At 40.5% G+C, this 20,663-nt stretch overlaps 2 protein-coding genes across 2 annotated transcripts in view; one reads left to right on the forward strand and one right to left on the reverse strand.

The window, feature by feature from the left end:
* Positions 1-13,777, reverse strand: part of otofa (otoferlin a) — an 80,893-nt gene extending 67,116 nt beyond the window's left edge. The window contains 2 exon segments of the mRNA XM_056428458.1: positions 6,019-6,077; positions 13,699-13,777. Of these exon segments, the coding sequence (XP_056284433.1) occupies positions 6,019-6,077; positions 13,699-13,777 (138 nt within the window).
* Positions 13,778-19,381: 5,604 nt separating this feature from the next.
* fndc1 (fibronectin type III domain containing 1) overlaps positions 19,382-20,663 on the forward strand; it is a 34,571-nt gene continuing 33,289 nt past the window's right edge. Inside the window, exon 1 of the mRNA XM_056428437.1 lies at positions 19,382-19,460. Within this exon, the coding sequence (XP_056284412.1) occupies positions 19,388-19,460 (73 nt within the window). The 5' untranslated portion in view covers positions 19,382-19,387. The remainder of the gene's footprint in view (positions 19,461-20,663) is intronic.

Consider the following 20,663-nt stretch of genomic DNA (forward strand, 5'->3'; position numbering starts at 1 on the left):
AAATATGACCTCCAGAGGTGAATCGCCCCAATGCATGAAGTTATGCTCTTTTATTCTCTAATGGCTGACTGGATAGGAATACTGTACTGCTGGGTATGATCTATATTAGTTTAAAAACCTAATTTGTTCTCATATAACAGATACGCCTTTCTTGAGCCCACTAACTTCCCAAATCTGATTAGAGAGGCGGTCGGTGAAGTTTAGGGGAAGTGACCTCACTGGAGTCTCTTCCTACTCTCTCTGGTTTGCTGCAGCACGCAGTCCTGATCAAACTAATAGGGCTTTCAGCGCTGAAGTACTGCCAGGGCATTGACAGTGACACAGCGACTACTAAAACAGCTACCCTGTCCCTTACTCCCTTCTATACTTTTTTTTATATACACTAACTGCCTTAAAACAATTGCATCAGTTCATTTCTAATGTTTCTGTAAGCCAGTCATTCGGAGCGCGTTTGGGGTGGATGTCTAATACACACACCGCGCGACGATTGTGGTTCATGTGAAAAAGACAACAACTCTGTTTCTCATGCATCAAGTCGCTGTTGATCTCGATAATAGACAAAAACCAAGATGTTTTCTAAACAAGAGCTGTGAATGCTTTACTATAATGCTTAAATGCTTTAGATGCTATGAGTGAAACTGTGGGTAATGTAGGTGTTGACAGGAAGAATATTTGACTCTATAAAAGACAATATCTCTGGTTCTGCTGCATCAACTTTGATACTGAAAATAACAATTACGGAGCTGAAATAGAATTTCTGGGATTAAAAGTAGTAGGAATAATTGGCCCACTTTAATCTTCACTCCACTTTAAAATAATAATTAGTTGTCACTTATTTCAAGGCAAGGAAGACACAAATGTGTTATTTGCAAAAAAATATAACGTAAACAACCCATTCAAAAAATATTTGTTCTTAAATCATAATCTACCTCGATTTAGATACTTGTTGACAATTTATTATACAGTGTTATGGAAGTGCTCGATTGTTGTAGTACTCCTTTATCAAGTATACCTCATTACGGCGATGTATAAAAGGGAATCTGGGCAGCTCTGAGTTGCAAACATATTTTGTGGGGGACAGGGTTAAAAACAGCAACGACAGAATGTCCTAAAATATTCAGAATTTAGGCCATTGTGTAGTTACTGTTTTTTTTCTCATTAAAAAGTCAGACCTGTGCACTTAGTACACTGTCGCAGCTTGAGGCTAGTGGAGAGGGACTATGCTGGTGCTCATTATGTTTGCATAATAATTGTCCATTTCGTTTCTGCATGGTTCAAATCTCTCGACATCTTGTTCATTCCTGATGAGGTTCTTCCTGACACGTTGCCATAGACACATACACATGTACAGTAGCTCTTTCCACAGGCCCACAGAATGAACCCCGTCGTCACATACAGCACTTGCAAGGCTCTCTGTTCCAGTTATGTCTAATAGTGAGGGGGAAGTCCTGGTGTACTGCAGCTAAAAGCCAAGTCCCACCATGGCATGAATAATGAATACAGAATCCCCATCCAGTCTATCTGCATACCAGTTCAAAGGCATCGTGCTAGTCCATGCATGAAGCAACAAAGACACACAACTTCATGCTAATGGTCCTCAACTTCGGGGGCTGGACTGAGCTTACTGAGCCATGCAAATGTCCTAGTGATAAGGATGAAGATGTCAGATGAGGAAGGTGTGATGAGGAATTGCTCAAGGGTTTGTGTGTTGGGGGTCGGTCGTGGCTGAGAAAACAGTATATGAATGCTCCGGCACCAGCAACATGTAATACCCACCTCCCCGCACATGCTTACACACACACACACACACACACACCCACAAACAAACACACAGACTCGAGAACTACTGGAAGCACAAGTCATCCCAAAGGAAGCCTGGCCCTTTTATTGATGCTGAGTGAAGCTAACGACCTCGCCAGCACGACAGGACCGAGACGAGAGTATCGGGTGGGGCAGACACAAGAGATCACGCATCAGCCACTCGGTTCTATACCAGTAACTGTAACCAGGCCACACACATAATGTCATGCACCAGTTAAGATATCGTTCACACCTTTCTCCCTTTTGCTCAATTTTCTTTTTTTTCTTTTAACCATTCTACAAAAACTAAAATATGTCTGCAATGACCGTGAAAAATAAATATGATTGTGTGTGTGTGTGTGTGTATGTATGTGTGTGTGACTATGCAAGTTACTAACAATGTTTAGTCTTTTGCCATTTTCCTGAATAGACTGAAAACAACAAAACAAGAGCTCTGCATGGTTATCAGCAAAGGAAGCAGCCTTCTGCCTCTGAGCCCATCAAAGGAAAAAACGATTTTTCTTTTCTGTAAAGGCAGGCAGCTCAAAGAAGGAACACACCTCACATAGGGAAGCTAGTCTTTGTTTTTGAGGTCCTCTTTCTTCGTTTTTTCCCTATTTAATTCCTTGACTATATCGGTTTCTTTGTTCTTTTGTTTTCACCCTGTGAGGATTTCCTCCAGCACTTCTCTTTTGATCCCCCCCCCAACCCTAATTTCTTATATATCTCTTTGCATTCAAATCCTTCATACAACTGGTCTCTCAGTGTGACAGGAACCTGCAGGAATCCTATGGAAAATATTTCCCACAATACCAAAGCAGCCACCAAAGAGATGTGCCAATCAGGAACCAGATGCAGTGAAATGCTTCATGTTCTTAGAGGCTTGCTCAGGTCCGTGTTCATATATATATATATATATATTTCTAACTTAGCTTTTCGATTTCACAGAACTTGATGTTCCGGTAAAAGTGCTACCTAGGTGATCAGCTCTTTTCCCTCTATAGCAGTGGAGTGTCTTGTTTAATTCAAACAGAGCAAGTGTTCAATGTCATGCATGGATGGAGACCACTACCTCTGCCTTTCCTCTCAGAACCTTACAGGCCGTCACTGACCAGGAGAGGATCATTAGGAGACACTTGGCAGGACATTGGCCAGTTACAAGTGAGAATAAGTTTGATTTAGAGTAAGAATGATAAGTTGATTAGTCGTGACCATTGGCTCATTGAGTAGCCCTGTCCCCGGGTCACAGCATGAACGCTTGTGGGGATTATTTGTCACTTTCTTTGTATCTATGTGCGATCAAGTTTCCGGGTAAGTATAAGCACATTGGAGAATTCGGCACTTTGCTTTTTAAGTGCCAACACAGGATGAGAAGGGTGCCCTGTATGTAGTGAGCCAGAAGTTAAGAGAGTGGAAGTTGGGGAAGTGGATGGGCGTGTAGCATGTCAAGCTTTAGTTTCCTTCCACAGTCCAAAGTGCTCTGTCTGTGAATGTTCATCTACAATAATGAAAATATAAATGTCAACGTCTGTTTTCATACTCCACCCTCTCACCACATATAATAATGTAAAAGGAATTGAACGTATATCTAATTTGTAAAAATCCTGAAGGGCCTGCACCAACAACAGGAGCTTCTTTCATATCTAATGACACAATGCCGGAAAGGTCACAGAGAAGATTTCAGAGACACCAAACTGATTTTAATAATAATTCTGAATGTGGTGTACTATTACGGTAAAGTGTTTCCAAAGAAGCTATTTTCAATTATTACATTCCAAGAACTGAAACCTGGTGGAGAATTGTTTTTGCAAGCTCTAGTCTTAAATGAACCGAGTAATCAGTATAAATCTAATTATGCAATGTTTCCTTTATCGTGTAGGTGTAAATGTGAAATGTTCCTGTTCTCATTTGTTTAATGATACATACTATTACATTTTAGCTGCAATAATGTCATCACTTAAATCTGATAACTGACATACCATTTATTAAATAGCCTGAGAAAAAAAGAAAAAACACCTCCCAATGGAAACATGATTAGCTCCTCGACCATAACAAATTATCTTTTAAAAAAACAACATCTAAGGAATATGACAGAATTGTAAATAAAGCTCTTTTCATTACCATTTGACAGTAAATTACAAATATGTCTAATGAATAAGAATGCAACAATGCGTTCATGCTCCTACTCTTTACTACAACTGTGACAGTCAATTTAAGGAAAATACACGAAAATAAACTAAGGCTGTCTCCATGTTTTGTCCAGGTGGAGAATGATAGTCTTTCATCTCTGTGTGCTGCATTGAAACAGACCATTTAGTTTCTTCTGCATTATACAATGACATTACATTTTGTCAATGTAAAAAGGAACTAGAATAAAATGGTCAATTTTAATATTTTTGATGAAAATGTTTCTTATTCAGCCAGACACTCTTCCCAAATGAACAAGAAAAACCCATAAAAAACCCCACAGACTGCGAGACGAGGGAACCGCCAGTGCAAACATGCTGAGTCATTTCCAGCTTTTAGAACTCATTCCTTTAAATACTTTGGAAAACTTAAAGTTGTTTTACAGTTTCCGACAGCTGATGATTACATGTTTTCAAAACAGTATTACATGCATATCTCTGTAAATAAACCATGTTCTCACTACAACAGAGGGGTGGACTCGGTACCGGGTGTGTCGTGCTCAAAGAGATACAAGTAAATACGGACTCCATTGCCTTCATTGTGTCTCCTACTTATTGACTTACACCAGTGGTCGCCAACCCGTCGATCGCGATCGACCGGTCGATCTCGGAGACGTTCCCTGTCGATCTCCAAAATAAAATGAAAATAAATTCAGAAACACATTGTTCCTTGTTTTCGAACATTTTCTGAGGTGTCTTCTGAAATGTTTTCTTTCTGACTGGAAGATTGAGGTCAGAAAAGATCTCCGCCTGATTCATGAACGCCTGAAAACGGGTTCGCTTACACAGCCGTGTTGTCAGCTGTGCTCCTGAAAGAGGAACGTACCACTACAGGTGGGGCGCAGGGGAAATGCAGAAATACCTTTATTGATAACTTCACATATTACACAAGCTCAAAGTACACCGACATAAAACTAAGTCATCAATAAATACATGTTGAAATGCCTGTACCTTCGTGTACATGTTTACGTTAAGGCATTAACAGGTTACGCCTGCGCATGCGCGACAGCCGAGATTCTTGGCGACTTGCCAGGTCTTACCTCCGTGAGTTGGGCTTTTCTGCTGTTATCCTTCAAAACAAAAGCTCAACATTGAGCTTTTTTTTCTTGTCTGATAGAGCAATCTGGTTTACTTGAAAGTGATTGCAATTGCATTTATTCTATTATTTGAAAAGGGACAGATGCAGGAGTCACAAATGGTGATTCTCATATTTATTATTATGAAAATGATTTAAATCTGAGGATGTCTGTAGAGCTGATGTGAACGTAATCACCAACGGTCTGAGTTCAGAACCAATCCCAGATGAGAAAACTTTCATGAATACCAATTTTGCCCCGAAAAACTTGTCAGTGGAGTTGAGAAAATCACCAAATCAAAGACCAGGAGCTGGATTACTGACAGACAGCTGACAGACTGCCTCAGACTGTCTGTCTGTGCTTATGAACTAACTACAAGCTCACAGACAGAGTTCAGTCACTCCCATAACACTGACTGGAGTCACATGGCTTGATGGCATTATGATGAGAGCTGAACTTACATGAGTTGCACTGACTGATCATGTTGTCAGTGTTGTGCTGTAATGTAAATAAATACAACATTTATATTGGTAGTTCATCCAGCTGCTCATTGCAAATGTGTTTTTTCTTGTTCATATTGTGTGCGGTTAACAAATATCTTACTTGTTATATTACACTTAAATTCTGTGTACCTGGTCTCATCAATTTGAACGCTGGACCAAAATGACAATTAGGCCAAATAAAAAGTCATAAGTCCAGTCTGGACCGTCGTTTTCTCTCAACGCCTCAAAGGTAGATCTTGCCGGTCATGAAGGCGGAGGTCAGGGATCTTGGGCTCAAAAAGGTTGGTGACCACTGACTTACACGGTTCATTCAGAAAACCTGCAGCCAGTGAAATCAGCGTATTATTATCTGCAGTTGAGATTGGACGGTTGGGGACGGTTTATATTAAAATATAGGGCTAATCGCTTCTCGGTCATTATCGCGGTGTATGACGGGGAAATGAAGACACTGACCTCATTGAACTGGGCCACCTCCTCACAGTTCTCGGCCACGCGGCTGTAGAAGGACAGACCTGGAAAGTGAGGGCGAATATAGAGGTTAGAAACAGATCAATGGTTCCTTTATTGCGTTTATGGTCATTTCAGCTTGAGTACACACAGCTGGGCAATTTATGCAAGCAAAAACTATAAATCTTGTTTACTTTTTTAAATCTTCTTGCAGGTTGTCAGTCGCAGTGGAATTCATAAATTCTTAGAAAGTTTTAGCCGGAAAAAGTTTGAACAGTTTAAATTAAATGGAGTTTTACATGTATTACCATGTTGTGCTTCTTTACTTCGACTCCACTACATTTAGTACTTCTGATTGTTTTCTTTACTTCTCTCTATATGTATGAAAATCACTTGTCTTTTGTGTTTCATGGTTTATGATGCAGCGTTATTACTTGTAATTAGGGCTGTGAAACGATTAAAAATTTTAATCGGGTTAATCACAGGTTTTTGTGGATTAATCATGATTAATCACATATTACCGATATTCTCTGTATATTTTGTGAGAACATAGAGATTTATGACAAAAGACGGATATATACATTTATACATTCTTCAATACAATGGTGCTGCAACTCAGCAGTTATTTAGCAGTTTTCTTCCATATGGAACATTAATACATCTTCATCCTAAACAGAATGTTTAACCCTCCTGTTACCTTTCGGGTCAATTTGACCCCATTCAATGTTTAATGTCGGTGTTCTTTGGGGTCAATTTGACCCCAGGCTGTTTTTCACTGTCAAACATAAGAAATATCAACTTTTTTATTTATTTAAAGGGCTATTTAGGTAGTCAACAAACAAACATAAAGTACCTCACACTTAAACTTGGGAAGCAATTTTAATTCTAATAATTTTCTGGAGGTTTTAATTGCTGGGGTCAAATTGACCCCGAGGGTAAAATATGTTAGGAAATGTAAAGGTAACTGGAGGTTAAACAGAACATTTTTCTCTTGTTTGTCAACCATTAACTCCACCATGATACAATCTAAAGGCCTCTAGTCTTCCTCTAGCAGCTGCTGAGGCAAACTGACTGTGTGGGTTTTCTTCATGAACTGGGCCGTGATGAAAGGGACGGCGGGGACACCGCTGCAAAGCTGAAACCTCACCGGCCCGGACAGGTGGACAGATTAACAAGTGACTTTTTTTTTGCTCGGTCCCGATGCGCGCGCACGGAGCTCCGTGGCGCGCGAGACGGAGATCGATAAGTGTTAACGCAACGCGAAGAGACAGAAATGACATGCTGCTGTGGAGATACGATCAACAACAGACGTTTAGTTTAATAAAAGAACAAAGACGTGCTATAGAGAACATGTCAGGGGGCGGGCCAATCTCTTTAATGTCATGAGATCTACCAACACTACGCCGCGATCGACTGGCAGGTCGCGATCGACGTGTTGAGACCCTGATCTACAGGAAGTAAAAGTCGTTACAAGGTTTCCGGAGGTGAACCTGCGGAAGGATCATTACCGATGAACAGACCGTCTGCATGAGAGCGGACAGAGTTCAGATTGAAGTGGTGTATTGGAAGCTCATTTTGCAAGTGACTTTTTTTTCGTCCCGACGACCAACAACAGACGGATTGGAAGCTCATTCTGCGCATGCGTTAAATGCGTTTAAAAAAAAACTAGTTAAACCTGTAATTGAATTAACTGAGTTTATTTTTCACAGCACTACTTGTAATAGAGTACTTTTACATTGCACTCTTGGTACTTCAACTCAAACATATAAACTATTTGCTGAGATATATTTATCAACTTCAATGACAAGTGAAAAGACAAATGAATGCTATGAGTATCTAATAAATACTCAAATGAGACAGGCGGTGCGGAGCCACAGGAGAAAAAAAAGAAATGCAGAGAATTGAACGGATACATTAAGAGTCATTATGCGACAGAAAACAAACAAACAGAGAGAGACCGAGAGAGAGAGAGACAGACAGAGACTTCAGCAGAATAGAAATAAAATAGAAGTGAGATTATTGCCGAGAATACATAATTTTCACACATTATCGTGAACACAATAATGCCGTGGTGCAGTGTGTATTCAAGGTTTCACACAGAGAGCCGGTCACTGCACAGAGATCTGACTCACTCATGCACGCTGCAGCCGGTCTTCACCTGGCTGCTTTGTGATGCTCATGAATGGCGCCGGCGCCGGACTGCTCGCATTCTGCTTTGTTGCGGTAGTTTGCTTTGTGTATCTGAGGCTTTGTGTGGGTGTTTGTTTGGGTGCACGTGGACAGCTGATGTGTACAGATCACAAAATCATACAGACATTTCTACATATATCGTCAACCACACACAGGAACCAACACAGTGAATTACAGCGCCCGTCTGCTTGGCTGGAATTATTATCTTAAATAGAAATAAAAAGGGTATTTCTGGCTATTGTCATTTGTGTTGAATGTTTCTTTTCACACATTCACAGAGCAAACAACCTCTTAATTCAGAGAAAGAAAAAGACAGACATGCTAAATCAAAACTTTAAGTATATTATGCTTTAACTGTATCGGTTTGTCGATACAATTTGTCCACTTTGACCCTGATTCATAACCACGCCAGTCTCCAGAACTTACAAAACCCACGTCCTATGAAATCTTATTTTTACAAAATAAACACACCACCTATAGGGAGAAAGGTAAAGAGACAATAGTCGTCCTACATTATTCAAAACAGAAGCATCACTGTGATAACTGTGTTTTAATCTAACATGTGAGGCTTATGCGAGTTGCTCCGCAAGCAACTAAAACAATCATCTGCTAATCTGCTCAAGAAAACAGTGAGGAATAGAAACAGAGGAGCTCCGACCGGTTGCGAAAGAAAAAAAGGAAATGGAGCGTAAATGTTTATTCTAGAGCATGCCGACTGGAAGAAAAGAATCAAAGAGAAGGATGGACTTATGCTAACACCAATGAGGCCTGCACAGAGGCGCTTTTTAGCTTCTTCAGCTTTAGCTGGATGTATAAAGGGTAAACAGAACAGAAACAGTGTCAAGTAGAAAAGAGGAAGGCATTTCCTTCATGTTTGAGACGCATTCAGTCTCCCTGGATGCCTCTGCTTTGTCGTTCCATCGTGTGATTTCATGTTGTCTTATTTCCTGTGCAATTTACAAGCCATAAAAGAGACAGCAAGCGTACTAAACAAGTATCACAATTCAAACTAAAGACAAGGTAAATATCTGCTCCAGCCGTTTCAGTGGGGAAGAAAGGAAATGTATTGATGTGAGTGGGATACAGCAGATACCTCAAAGCTTTGCTTCAGCCCAGAAAATATTAAAGATTTAGAGCGAAAAGGAAGACGACTAAAAAAAGGAAGAAAGTTGGGATGAAAGAGATAAAAATGTAGCGGAATATCGTGAGTGTGGAAATTAAGCTTTAATTTTTAAGATAACGCTGTGTGTGTGTGTGTGGGGGTGGGGGTGTATATATGTGTATGTGTGTGTGTGTGGGGAGTTGGAGTAGGAGTATCACTTCTTTGATGAATCCAAGAGCTACAGATAACAGCAAAAATCCATCAGACTTGCCACAAAATTAATTAAGTGTTCCTGCCTCCCCTTTGAAGCAGACTTCATGGTAACAGATAATAATAAACCATTTGAGACTGGAGAGGAAACTTTACAGTCTTTTGTATTGCTGTTTTTGTATTACACCTCAAATGCAATTGATTTACTTATTTGTCAATCAATTGGGGGCTGGGCCTTCCTACCAGACCTCTTCCTCTCCAGACAGGAAGTCGTTTGAGAGTTGTTGTTTGAGACAGGAAGTGCTACTGACAGGCTGACAGTGAAAAGCATGACTCAAAAACCGATCACAATTTAAGAGACTGGGGACGCAAGACTGATACAAATACTGTGAGTAGAAGAAGAAGTGACATAATATCAATAGATTATTATGTATTCAAAATGAACATCACACACTTGACATCTGACCTCTCAAATGAAGTGATGGATTTATTTCCTTTTCAAATTAAATCTCAAAATTCCACCAAAAGGTTTTTACTTTCAATTTGCTAAATAAAGAAGCACTTTCATAAAGCCTTAAAATATGATGTAACATACTATCAAAGTCGGGCGTACACAGAACAATAGAGCCCCTTCTCTGCAGATGTGTAACTCAGAAGATATTATTTGGCGGGCTAAAGGACAATGCCTAACATTATATAACAAATATATTTCATGTTGAATGTATGGAAACATATGTATGAGGCCTCAAAGGAACGTGTGGCAATGCAGAGGAGAGGAGCAACAGCTAGGAATACAGTAAAGAGAAGTAAATGTGTGTACATGAAATATCACCGCTATGAGGCTCTACAACAGATCACCTCTTGCCAGATCATAGTGCAATAACTACAATAATAACTTCATATCCACACTATGTTGATCTGCACTTCACACATTTCATTTATTTACACTACACACATACACACACATTTCATTTACACTACACACATACACACACTTTGCATTTTGCACACTGTCTATATTTAATATTTTTATATTTAATTTAATTTGTCATTAGTATTGTGTATTGTGTATGCATATATGTTATATATATACATATATATTTTATTTTATATTTTACTTTGTATACTCCTATATCTTTCATCCCTGTTTTTTATATTTTATTTTTAATTCTTGTGTGTTTAGTTTATTGGTGCTGCTGCTGTGACGACAAATTTCCCCTTGGGGATTAATAAAGTATCTATCTATCTATCTATCTATAAAATAATAGGACTGTACCTATACAAGTCTATCATTTCATAGTCAGATTAAGTGCTTTCATATGAATTAATAACAGTAAGTGATTAATGACTGAACTTGTTACATCTAACATGAGACAAAAGAAATGTGACAATGTTGACAGTGGCTCGTAGGTATGAACCTGCAGAGAAGTATGACCTCAATCTGCAGCTCCCCTCAGCTGGAGTGAGATGTTGGCCATCATTGTTCAGCAGTCCGGGCCCATAACATTTTTTACGACTCACTTTTATCACTCTAATATTGCGGTTTTCAGCGAAAAAGCTCTGAAACTCACTGCACACTACCTGCTTCGCACGAGTCCCAATGTGTAGCCTTCACGTGTGAGCATACATCGGAGTAACGTTAAGGTTATCTTACATTCATCCTGATTAACCGGCCATGTTAGAAAAAAGGCTGTTTACTGTTGTCCTGAAGATGTTTCCAGAATACCGAACCATCTTGGTGCATGATTACAAAATATTTTTTTACATTTTTACATTTACATGTCATTTAGCAGACGCTTTTATCCAAAGCGACTTACAATAAGTGCATTCAACCTAGAGGACAAACTAAGAACAACAAGAATACAGAAAGTAACATTTCTTCAACATAGTCGAACAACAAAAGTACCATAATAAGAGCTATTTAAGTGCCACTGAAGTCCAAATCTGTGTTTTAATCCAGATATAGTCGTAAAAGATGTGTTTTCAGTTTCCGACGGAAGATGTAGAGACTTCCTGCTGTCCTGATGTCAGTGGGGAGCTCGTTCCACCACTGAGGAGCCAGGACAGCAAACAGTCTGGATGTAGAGGGATTAGCTCGAAGTGCAGGAGTCACAAGTCGATTGGCTGTTGCCGAGCGGAGCGAACGTGCCGGGGTGTGAACGGTACCGGTACCGGTGTGATTTTTAACACATTCGCAACTGTTTCCCAATCAAAACCAAGATGACGGTACAACAGGTGGAACAGACTAACCTCATGATTTGGGGAAACGGATTATGAATTTGTTTTTATCAGAAAAAAAACCTTTTTTTTCCGATTGGTATCAAATGTTTTTGTTGACTCTTAACATAATGTTTGAAGGGCGCTAAATGTGTAATATTAACTTCTGGGTTCTTCAAATATCGTCCATTACCTTCAACTTTGACCGGATGTACTTTAGATTGTAAATTAATCTAATACCTAATGGCAGTAGCAACATGCTAGCTAATGTTAGCTGGTGAACATAGCAGCGAAAGACACGGATACTTCCATCAGGATTTGGTAGGTTTGAACGATTTGATCACAATTTATGTCATATTATTTTTCGATATTGCAACCCTGAGTTCTTAGCTAGATGGAGATTTCTGTGTTTTTGGAAGATGAGAAAGTGTAAACCACATAGGGTATAGCACCTTGACACGAAGGTTCACACTATGACGGCTATTAAATGCTCTTTCTCTCCGTACGTAGAAGGCATCGTGGATTTATAGGGGTCACGTTGTTTGACTGATAAAGACGATCACCCTATCATGCATCTAGTGGGTATTTACAAATCTGTTATGGTCGCAAAGGAGATTATTGCTTTTTCTTGTTATATGTAGTACGTGTTTGACATTGGCCTCAGTGAGAATCAGTGAAAGCCACATGGTTCTAACGGCAGAATTGTAATCAGCACTGACTGAATAAGATACTATCGGGCAGAAATGGGATAAAAAAGACACACACACACACACACATATTGTTGTTTAGGCTAAAACAGATGCACTGACGCTGCTGTGCTGATCGTTTGCCCATGGGAGGAAGAGCAGACGACCTAATTCTTGACTTGGATGATAAGGTTCATGTAATATCAAGACCCTGGTGAATTCCACCCAGCACAACACTGAAAGCCATCCTCTATGCAACTCTCTCACACACACACACACACACACACACACAGCAGGAGAGAGGAAGATGGGGTGGTGGTCTTGTTAGACCACACACAAAACCGATGCTCTCAGCAGGAGTGTGATGAGAGCTCGGGTGTGATTAAATGTCTCGCATCTGTACGAGAGTGGACTAATCGATCCAAGGTGCTAAAACACATACACGCCTCTCTCTTCCTGACTCTCTTTCTCTCTCTCACAGATAAAGAAGCGATTGGTGTTGATGAATGTATCCTCTGAACTCCCTATACCCTCCAATCCTGCAGCAATCAGGTGTTGGGCTGATGACCCCACAGGAGTTATGAGATGCCAAAAGACCAGAGGATTGGAAATGATCTGAGGTATGATGAAGGAGACGCACACGTACATCATCTTCTTCAGTCATCAATGCCACCAGCGTATTCAATTGTTACCTACAATACTGGCCCTTATTGATATACATCCTGTTACGCTTGTTGTGGCTATTGTGAATAATTCACATTTGAATAATTCATGAGAGAAGTCCTTGTCCTGACAGTCGGGGGAAATAACTGGATTTATAGCTGATGAAACATCACTAATTATCATTAACAGAAACCTCCTTTGTCAAATGCAGTTTGTTTCTGTGGTACTTTTAAGTATTTCATTCATGATCTGATTGTGAGAGGGGGGTATACCAAATGATTATATAAGCACAATTTTGAAATAAACTCCAAGGTTTGCGTTGTGTGTCGCATATATCCTAACGAGTTATAGTCGGATTGCTGTAGGCTACTCTCTTTCTTCCCTTACTTTTAACATCATGTCCAACTCCAGACCAGTTTCCATCCTCGGATAAGAGGCATTGATGCATGAATCAGAACGCATGCAGCGCGTATATGTTTCCCGAACTTTTTACGCAACCGGGACGGCTGATTCTCTCCCATCACGGTGGAGAGCGAACATAAATCCAAATGTGGGCACACTCCACCGTCTGTATCCTGTTTATAACGTACAGTCTCCAACTCAGCCACGTTGTCCTACCTCTGAATGTGACTCTGGCGACCCGGTCCCCTTTCCCCCGGAGGTGAGCGGCCGTCTTCAGGTGAACCATGAGAGCCATCATTAGTCCACACTGGTCAGAGGAGTTTTACCCCACACGGAACCAGAAAACTTGAGTCGATTTGGTGCAATCTGTGTTCAACGATATTTAGGCGGTCCTCTCCTTGCACCTAGACACATTCATGGTTTTCCACACGGGCAGCATGTAGAATAATGGGGGTTTTGTTTTTAACAAACGAAAACAAAAATAGCGGATTAATGATATGCTCCAGTTAACATGCCCTCTCGCTCCGTGCTCCGTGGCCGCAGGGTCTGTCGCGCATCTCCGGACTGCCACTTGGTTTTACTCAGCTCGTCGTGCAGGGAGGGCGGGGGTGCATGCGCTTCAGCCTCCGCGTGGGGATGGATGGATGGGTTGTGGATGCTCTAATTGTAAAAGATCAGTCCAGCTCTGGGAAGTCTTCTATATTCATTAGCCTACTTTACATCAGATTTATATTCTTTATCTTCTCTGCAGACTGCCTGGTCAGTCAGAAAAGACTCTTAAAATGCATTTAGAGGTTGTTGCAGTATATTCATAAAGGAGAGACTATTCCAGTGTAATTTCCATCTTCTTATGCAGCAAAGACATTTAAATGTTGTATAAATACAGAGTTTGGATAGTAAAGATATTTGAGTCGAATGCTTGGCATAAATAATGACATGTCTCATTTAATATTGCTAAATATAATTAATGTCTAAAATAATCACGCAACAATTTTTTGTTATTATACATATATTTTTAATATAAGTGTTAGCGTATATCAATAGGCATCACAATAGAGCTTGTTTATAATAATAATAATAATAATAATAATAATAATAATAATAATAATAATAATAATAATAATAATAATAATAATGGGTAGCACGGTGGCTCAGTGGTTAGCACTGTCGCCTCACAGCAAGAAGGCCCTGGGTTCGAATCTCGGTCGTCCCGGTCGTTCCAGGTCCTTTCTGTGTGGAGTTTGCATGTTCTCCTCGTGTCTGTGTGGGTTTACTCCGGGTACTCCGGTTTCCCCCACCATCATAAGGACATGCACCGCAGCCTCACCCCGGTTCGTATGGATGTGAATGAATGTTGGTGGTGGTCGGAGGGGCCGTAGGCACTGATTGGCTGCCACGCCTCCGTCAGTCTGCCCCAGGGCAGCTGTGGCTGCTGATGTAGCTTACCACCACCGGTATGACTGTGTGTGTGTATGACTACTGGACTCTGGACTGTAAAGCGACTTCGGGTGACTTGTGAAGCGCTATATAAAATAAATGATTATTATTATAATTATTATTAAGATGTACAATATATAATTATCTTGAGATAATGATCCCCAAAAAGGATAAATTCAGGTCAGGTCACATGAGCTTTGCCAGTGGTCCCTGTCTGATGCTGGGCCATGTCGCCAAGTTGGACCTGCTGGCTGTAATTCAGAAATCTGTTTAGGAAAGACCAGCAGGGAGGCGGCTGTGCCAAGAGTTCTCCAAACAGAGTCCGACCACCCAGAGGATCACTGGTTCAATGTTGGTACAATGTAAAAAAACAATGCTCTCCACGAGCAATATTTCATTGGCACTTTCCATGTGTGGGAGCACTAAACATAAATATTTGAGAACACCTGCCCGAGCCTTTTTGAAATATGCAACATGTTTAGCCAAGGAGAAGACAGTTTCCCAGGAAAAAAAGGGACACAATCAGACTATCAGCACAACGTATTGGCCCTGTCGAGATATGAAACTGCCTGTTAGATAAATCAATTAAATTAAATTCAGTTTATGTTGTAGCACGATATCACAAATTACAAATTTGCCTCAAAGGGCTTTACAATCTGTACACTTACGACATCCCTGTCCGAGGACCTTCAGGAGAGCAACAGAGGAGGATCCCTCTCCAGGATGGACAGAAGCAATAAATGTCATGTGGACAGAAGGAAGCATTACAGAGTTACATTAACACATTTAATGAGTATGACAGATTGTATGAATAGTTATAGGCATGGACCACGATTCAGACCTCCACAATCCATCACGCAGATGGAGGTAGAGAGGAGGGGTGGGCGGGGCATATCAGCAAGGTCATGCAGGTCCAATGGACCCGATGAGACGTGAAGTCACAAAGACTCCGGGGAGGAAGCAGAGTTAGTAATGTGCAATGGAGAGATGAAAATTCATCCATAAGGAGAGAAAGAAGAGGAGAGAGGAGCTCAGTGTATCAAAATCAAATGATCTGCTCACAAAAGAATGCATTCTGTGTGACGATGTAGTGTAGACTCTCCCTTTGACGTGCAGATTTAGCCAGTGTGTCATCTCCATTATTGTTGCACTTTGACGGAAATGAGGTGGACAAAATAATAGAAACATAACAGTATACAGTAAAATAATACAGCTCAATAGCATCACAAACTACATCCCCCAAATCATATATTTGAATCAACATAGTTGAAAAAAGTTTTTAAAGAACTGAACATTAAAACCTCCTAAGTATGATGTACTGCACGGCTGTTTTATTCGACTCCATTATAGTTTTAGATAGATGTAGAAGATAAACAGGCATCCGATTGCTAATCTAAAGAACGTTAAGGATACATTTTCTCCCAAAACTTGCTGTTACTGTTGAAGACAGTAGACAATTGGATGTTTCTTTTTCTGTCCCTCGACTCTCCCAGAAATTAAGGGAAACATACAAAACAATCATGGAATAATAAAGCTGGCTCAGTTTTTCATCATCTTTGCATATGAGATACACCAAAGGAGTAAGATAAGATAGGATTAAATATCTGTTGCCGTCTCCAAGGGGGAAACTTTTCTTGGACAATAGTGCTGCCATTAAGTTGCAATCAGCTTAAAACAATATGTACACATTACAGCTATAAATACAACAACGACCACACGTGACAGACATGTTGTCGTCGTTGTATGTTCAAGAGAGGATGGTAAGACTTATGTAACACAAATGACAAAAGAGATCACGTAAACCAGCTGATAGAACTGGAACGCAACACTAATCATATAACTCAGCCAGACATGCAGTCCAAGTTGATACAGAACATCAGCCGAGATCGCCCCTTTCATCACAAGCATCAACTCACAGGGGATGAGAGTCAGACTTGACATGGATAACCTCAGGCAGCATGCATAACAAGATCGGACACCTTGTGCGTTGTATACTGAGCTGACTGATGCCTGAGGAGACCCCTGTGTGTGTGTGTGTGTGTGTGTGTGTGTGTGTGTGTGTGTGTGTGTGTGTGTGTGTGTGTGTGTCTTTGTGCATTTTGCAGGCGTGCTAGTAGCGAGTGAAAGATGCAACTATATGCTTCAATAAGATTATTTTCTTCACTTAAAAAATTTACATTTTGTGCTGACTCGTTCACACGCACAGAGAGAGAGAGAGAGAGAGAGAGAGAGAGAGAGAGAGAGAGAGAGAGAGAGAGAGAGAGAGAGACAACACTAAAGCAAAGGATGTGGTTTTGAGTGCAGACATCATCGAAAAGACAAACTGCAGTTACTTTACTGGCCCCTGAGGACCTCAAAGATGAAGATGAGAACTGACACGTGTATTGATGTTGTTGTCATTCTGGCTCTTTTTCTCAGTAACAAATACAAAGCAGCCTGGAGACATTGAGTTGTCCCCATAGTGTTTACAGAGCAGCTCCTGTGTGATGGAAATGCGTTGCGTTATTTAAGCCCCAATGTCCTATCGTATTTGAGAGGCAATGAATAAGTGGCCGTTGACGTCTTTTCCACCGTGTAGATAAAGGCTCCAGCCAACAGAGGGAGATGTTGGTCTATATAGAACCACCACCAGACAAGTAATCAGAGCTGTCTTTTGTTGTCACTTGCTGTTGTATGAAGAGCATTAACAGACAGAGCATTAACAAAAAAAGGCAATTGCTCAGCAAATTATTTCAGTGTGAATGACTGAAAGATTACCCCCCCGGGCTCTGAGACACTGTCAAACGACATTTCATAATTAACTTTCTGTCGGTTTGCTGTTTTACAGCCAAGTCCAGAACATGTATTGGGAACATCAGACCTCTGACAGCCGAACGTGCTCCATGGTGTCCGGTGATGCGGAACACTCTCCAACTTTAGTGTGATAGTAACCATGGGCAACGTAATGAGGATAAAGAGATTCAATTCAAATGTTTAATAACACTACCTTACAGAACTATAATAGCTATATACATATAGCATATGACATATAGCATGTGCATATGATGTACACTACCGTTCAAAAGTTTGGGATCACTTAGAAATGACTTTATTTTTCAAAGAAAAGCACTGTTTTTTCAATAAAGATAATATTAAATTAATCAGAAATACACTCTCTACATTGTTAATGTGGTAAATGACTATTCTAGGTGAAAGTGTCTGGTTTCTAATGAAATATCTCCAGAGGTGTATAGAGGCCCATTTACAGCAACTATCACTCCAGTGTTCTAATGGTACATTGTGTTTGCTGATCGCCTTAGAAGACTAATGTCTGATTAGAAAACCCTTGTGCAATTATGTTAGCACAGCTGAAAACAGTTATGCTGGTGATATAAGCTATACAACTGGCCTTCCTTTGAGCTTGAAGTTTGTAGAACAAAATTAATATTTCAAATATTAATCATTATTTCTAACCTTGTCAATGTCTTGACTATATTTTATATTCATTTGATAAATAAAAGTGTGATTTTTCATGGAAGACACGAAATTGTCTGGGTGATCCCAAACTTTTGAACGGTAGTGTATATATTGTTCTTCACCTCATTGGAGCACAACAAAGCTACAAACAGCAAACACTGTTCAGTCATTTTAATCCCATATATACCGAGGACATCTGAGATGAGACTCTACTGCTGCTCCTGAATATCACCGGTTCTAATCACCATCGTAGCTTTGCTGCACACCGGCTGTATTTTAAATCGTGTCTTGTTGCGCCATCTTGTGGTCGGGTGACTTCTTTGGAATTGACTTGTGCACAGACAGAGAGAGGCCCACCATCCTGTTCGAACACCTGGAGGAGGTGTCATGGAAATGTTTGATCCTGAAGTGGTTCAGGTCTGCAAGAATGAGACCGGAACAGAACAGGTGCGACTGGACCGCTTCATACAGGTTTTTAGAAATGTCTCAAATCCACCTACCTGAAGAAGAAGAAAAAATGCACACAAAAAGCACTATTGTGGAGATGTAATGTTCACAACTCATATCTGAATTATTCTGGCACTTATCACTGGTTTACATCCTGCAGCCTTTGAAGTTTCCCTCCATCTGCCAGAGTTTATGTTTTGGGAATAAAATTAGCGCTGCTCCCGGAAGAGGGAGACATTTCGTCAATTTTATTAAAACGTGTCTTTGAATACCTGAGAAGAATACATATTATTACGGGATCAAACAATATGTTTGCATCCAATAAGATAATGAGATCACGATTCTTCATCCCCGTTGGTCTCCCACAGAGTGGAGTCACTCATCCACTGCAGAGGTGTATGGGTGTGGTCTCCATTATTGGGTTTTGAAAGTTTTTTTTTCCTGAAATAAAGCAGCGGAGAGTTCAGGAGGAGAAGCTGCAGCGGGAGGGGAGGGAGGGAGGGCCGGAGTGTCCCAGCCCTCTGCATCCAGCTGCTGCGTCGCTCCGCAGCGCGCCACTCTCAATATGGCTTTAGCCGCAAGCAGGACGCTCTTGGCGCTACTTGTTACGTTTTGCGCACCAGGATGCGGATGGGCAGGTAAAAGATTTCTATACTTTTGTCAACTAACGCAAGTGCATGTTTTGCACTATAATGTTATTCAGTTTGATCACTGCAGGGGCAATGTTACTTTCTCCCGGGTAAGTGATCACAGCCGCCAGTTTGACATTGATTCGTTTTCTGCTGCAATCTACGAGTTTCAGTGCATTTAAATGTAATGTTGTTGGGTTTTTTCAGAATTGTGATGCTGTTATTTTAAAAGGAAAGAAACACTGGAAAGTATCGGTGGGCACGTGCATATCCATTTCTGTGCGCGTGAGGAATAAACATTTCCCCAGATGCTGCATATTTGTTCGTAAAAAAACAAATAGTTGAACTGTCGCCATTTAGAGTGCATTGAACAATTTATTGAGTGTTTTGGATTTATCATTGGCAGTTGTGAAAGAGTAAGTTTAAATGATGAGGATTTTGACAGTATTTGAACTGTTGTTACTTTGTGGGGGGGGGGGGGGGGGGGGGGTCCTTACCTCATCATAAGCACATGCTGGAGGAGCTGCCATCAACCATTAGAAGATGATGGTGAATATCAGACTGCATTATTGTGCTTTCTGTTGAGTACCAAATGTGTGGCTGATACATGATCTGCCTGTAAAATTAATTTCCATCGTTGGATCACTTAAGTTTTCTTGCATATCAATCACCAACTATTAGAGAGGAGTGGGTGAATTATTTCCCCAAATATTTGAAATGATTCCAAATGTTTTCTTTACTCACAAGAAACATATTTTTTGGGGGATCCACGTCAGCCTGGTGATTTATTATATGAATTGACCAAATTTGACAGACGCAGAGACCGCAGCACACGTTTTAAAGTTTATTCAGAATTGTTTGTAAAATAAATGTTTGGGAGAAGACGCCCACATCCTCTACGGTCAAAATATGAAAATGGTTTTGGAAGCCAACTGCTCTGACTGAGTAGAGGCCACGTTTCATTTTGTTCTTCCTTTTTATTTAACATATTCAACATATTTTTTCAGTTAATCGTAAGTTTCTGTCTGTCTACTTCTCAACTGTAAGCACTTTGTGCATGAGGCCTTTGCTTTTTTCTATATAAGCAGCTGCTACTTGCTTTGGTCTTTTCCTCTCCACTGTTTTCTTTTCCATGGTGTACGAAGTCTTTTCAGAAGAGCCTGCTTCTCATTGGTTCCCCTAAACCAGGGGTGGCCAACCTGCGGGCCACCG

This window comes from Pseudoliparis swirei, chromosome 12, assembly GCF_029220125.1.
Source record: "Pseudoliparis swirei isolate HS2019 ecotype Mariana Trench chromosome 12, NWPU_hadal_v1, whole genome shotgun sequence".
NCBI classification, from domain to species: domain Eukaryota; kingdom Metazoa; phylum Chordata; class Actinopteri; order Perciformes; family Liparidae; genus Pseudoliparis; species Pseudoliparis swirei.